At 39.1% G+C, this 3,958-nt stretch overlaps 1 protein-coding gene across 1 annotated transcript; it reads left to right on the top strand.

Annotated features, from left to right (window-relative positions):
* The first annotated feature begins 202 nt into the window (after positions 1 to 202).
* On the top strand, positions 203 to 3,777 carry LOC117120861 (flocculation protein FLO11-like). The gene has a single exon (XM_033265956.1). The coding sequence runs from the start codon at positions 280 to 282 to the stop codon at positions 2,464 to 2,466; it is 2,187 nt and encodes a 728-aa protein (XP_033121847.1). The 5' UTR covers positions 203 to 279; the 3' UTR covers positions 2,467 to 3,777.
* Positions 3,778 to 3,958: the final 181 nt, after the last annotated feature.

Below are 3,958 nucleotides of genomic sequence, written 5' to 3' on the forward strand. Positions count from 1 at the left end.
GAAGGACAATCCCTGTTGGGGTTGTTTACTATCGATGCGACCGCTTAGTTCAATAGGTGTATTATTATGATAACCACACATAGATTAATGATGACATAGATTTTAAAGTACCATCGTGACCTTTATTAACAACAAAAGAGAGAAGGAGGAGCGATATTTTTTATCGGTACTTAACTCTTAGTTTTCCTTTTGTATTTTTCAGTATATCAGCTCAAACAGTTTCGTCTGTATGTAGTGTGGTGGAACGTTGTTTAGGAGAATTCACAGAAACAAGCAACAATGCATTGGAGTGGAGTTGCCATCATCGCACTATTGCTACCTTACGGGGTTCTAGCAATTGCTCTCCGGGAGCCACTTGTGGACACAGATGTCATTATTGATGGCACTGCTACCCTCCTGGCCACGGTGACAGACAACCCAAATAAATTTCCTATTTCGTGGAGACGCCAAGACACACAGGAAGTGCTGACACTGGGAGAGTTTGTTTTTTCGACCCAACTGTACATCCGAGATCGATACGACATCCAGGTGTCTGGTGAAACATACATCCTGGTGATTTCAAATGTCGAATTAAGAGATGAGGGCATCTTTGAGATTGGTTTCATACGTAATACTCAATTCGTGCTCCTTTCTTCTACTACAATGAGTGTATTAATCCCACCAAATCTTGGTTTTCCGGTGTGTAATGTTAGTCCTGGTGGAACAGAATATCTCGTAGGACAATCACTGACGTTGAGCTGTGAATCTAAAGGAGGGAAACCCGTGCCCGACATTGTTTGGTTCCGAAATAGTATTGAATTAAAAAGAACCAGCTTAAGTAACATTTTAAACCATGAAGTAACACTAGAAACGTCTGATGCTGGAGTAGTGTTTGAATGCCGTCTGGCTGGTCCTGCTGTCAAAGAAACATTAAGTTGCCAAACAAGACTTACGGTTGCAACCCCAACAGTAAGTCTGAGTCCGTCTGTTGTACAGGTTGATGAAGGAAGCGATGCTGTTTTCAACTGCGTTGGAGAAGGTGTTCTCTCCCCTGCGTACGTTTGGTCAATTCCAACAGATATACCAAGCTCTCGTTATGCAATTGAAAACTCTAATCGTCGGTTTACTCTCCTAAAGACTACGATAGCAGACAACAATGCGGTCATACGGTGTGAAATAACAAGTTCCGGAAAAATAGTGGCTGGGAGGAGCGCAACACTTGTGATTCGACCAGGACCAACTACAAAGCAACCGACAGTTGCTGCGACAACTATGGGAACAACGACAGCTTCCACGACAATAAGACCAACGACAATACCTGCCACTACAAAATTCCACACACCACATGTAACAACACAGCTGCAGCAAACATCTCCAGTTAAAATTACCACGGCAGATTCTGCATCTACAATATCGATAACCATGAACCAAATACTAGACAAGACAACAAAATACACCGTGATAAAAAGACAAACAACTTTAAGGAAGATAGAAACGGCACCTCCTAAAACTTCTGAAATTCCCGTCAGTTCGGAACTTCACACAACCTCGCAAAACGTTGTCACACGGTACATAACAGAACCACAGGATATATTTATTACAACACCACTAATTGACAGTACAGGAAAGATAGAACCAACAAGTTTTACAACAGAAAAAATGCAAAAAGCTGTTCCAAAACAAGAAAGTGACAGACGAAATAGTCAACATCTGGGAATAATTTTCGCTGCTGCAACTGCAATGATTCTTGTGCTGACTATCGTGGTATTTGCAGCTTTTTGTTTGGTTATTTGCAAACCGCGTGCAAAGAAAAACTCATTTAACGTGAGTAACAATGCCTCTTCCTTGGCAGGAAGTGCTACAACACCTCCTTACGATAGCGGCGTCTTTCGCCGTCAGTCTTCATACTACACCGATTGTGAGTTAAGAGATTCTGTCAGCCAACGTGAAAGTCAAGCCAGTGCGACTGAATCTGCGGCTGCAGTCACGAATATTACCTCTCCAGAAGACTTTTATACAATGCCGGCAAAACTTGGCAAGCCTTCGGTCAAGCTTTACCACAAAGCGTCAAGCTCCCACCCAGACTTCAGTACATTTCGCCTTGTTGACGACAGTTTGTACCATAACCTGAGTGCAAACTCGCTCGGCAAACGACCACGACCAGTGCCTGCACCTAAACCACCTAAGTCTTATGCTAAATATGAAAACGTGTACCGAAACAACACGGGCCAAGAAGTGTTAGAGGCTGAAGAGGTTACGCCCTTACAAAGTTATTCTGTGCCTCTCCAGAGCTCTGCTATTTATGAAAATGGAAGAGACCTTCAAAATTCTGCACTATTGGGTAATGACGCGCCTGCATCCACATCACCTGCTCCTAAAAAACCTAGTCCTGTGCCCTCGCCGCGTAACACGTCCGCCGAGTACACATATGAGGACGTGATGAAGATCGCAGACACGTTGTTACATGATTTGGAACAGATATCCTAGTGTAGACTTTCATAATTAATTTAGGGGTAATTGGTTTAATGTCGACGGATATGAATGATAAATAGACAGGTCATCCACAGTTATCACAATATATTCTGAGAATATAGGGGTTTTCTAAGACAGTCATTGATTATCCTTATTGAAGAAATTAACGTTTGCCTATATTACCATGCCTTAAATTATTTTGTATTACGACCTAACACATGAAAATAATATTTAGTTGATACTTATAATATTCTTCGGTAAACTGGAAATGTTATGAGTATGTTTCTGCTGCCAAGAAAAACAAAGTTTATTAAATGCATGTTAAATAATTGTTAATGTAACCGCTATTTTACTGGCAGCGGAAACGGTTTTAACCCATACCCAAAGAGGTTAAAATGTGATCTTAACATGCGTTCCGAAGGAAATGTGACTGACGTGATGCATTATTTAAAAATATATTTGTATTTAGTGTTCTCATTATTTTCGTATATAACTTTATGTTCATAAACATTAGTACGATATGTTAATTACAGAACAAAAGAAAAATGTCAGTAATTATTATATTTAAGTTGATTGAAAATTACTTATAACTAGTAAATGGTGTTAGTTTCGTGGTGGTACGGTAGGGTGTGTCGGAGAGTCTGTGTATTAAGAGTAATCGGTTATATTTGTTCACGAGCACTAGATAAGTCGGAAGGTGCGTTAGTGGACGGCGGCAGGCGTGTGTTGGTCTGTTGAAGGCAATGGATGTGCTGTTGGTCGCCAATGGATATGTGTTTTACTAGTTAGTATCTACAATGAATCAATATTAAATGTTGATATAGAGTGTCGTAGCAGGTAGAAAACAAAAAAAAACTTTGTGTGAAGGCTCAACTATTTAAATTATTTATTTTGTTTATTCAACATTTTATAATGTGCATAAAACAGAAACAAATGTAAATATGCAATATAGCAAAATGTAAAAATAAATAATACATCAAGCTGTTAGTTTTAAATGTTTTGATGTAACAAAAATTGCCCGTAATCCAAGAATTTATAGGCAATTCATTGTTCTTAAATTACATACGTCATCAATCAACACTGCTAATTGGTCATATGTAACTTATTCGGTCAAACAGAGAGAATTGTGTCAAGTGCTAAATGGTAATAATGCAAACTCGTGACCTATACTCGACTCTTATCTCACAAATAATTTCACGAAAACATGGATAAACATTTTTTACCATAAAATAACTCATTGAATATTTGCTTGCTTTCATTGCGTTGAAAACGACCGCAGGAACGGTTGGAATTATCGTCGTTGAATAAATTATGTAATCCTTTAAATCCACGGTGTATTCTTTTCATTTGTAAGTGCAAGTATATACAATTACATGTCGTCTAGTGGTATGACACTCGCCTGAATATCAAGAGATCACGGGTCTCATTCCCAAAATTTTATATATACGTGTAGTCCCAAGGAAAAGGGGATAAACATCAAGTAAGAAGGGTTCGGCGAATATATATA

Source organism: Anneissia japonica, unplaced genomic scaffold, assembly GCF_011630105.1.
Source record: "Anneissia japonica isolate Jap-2015-1 unplaced genomic scaffold, ASM1163010v1 scaffold287965_len1858130_cov191, whole genome shotgun sequence".
Lineage (NCBI taxonomy): Eukaryota > Metazoa > Echinodermata > Crinoidea > Comatulida > Comatulidae > Anneissia > Anneissia japonica.

What these genes read in the sequence shown, in the direction of transcription:
- LOC117120861 (XM_033265956.1), top strand. Translation starts at nt 280, where the DNA reads ATGCATTGGAGTGGAGTTGCCATCATCGCACTATTGCTACCTTACGGG.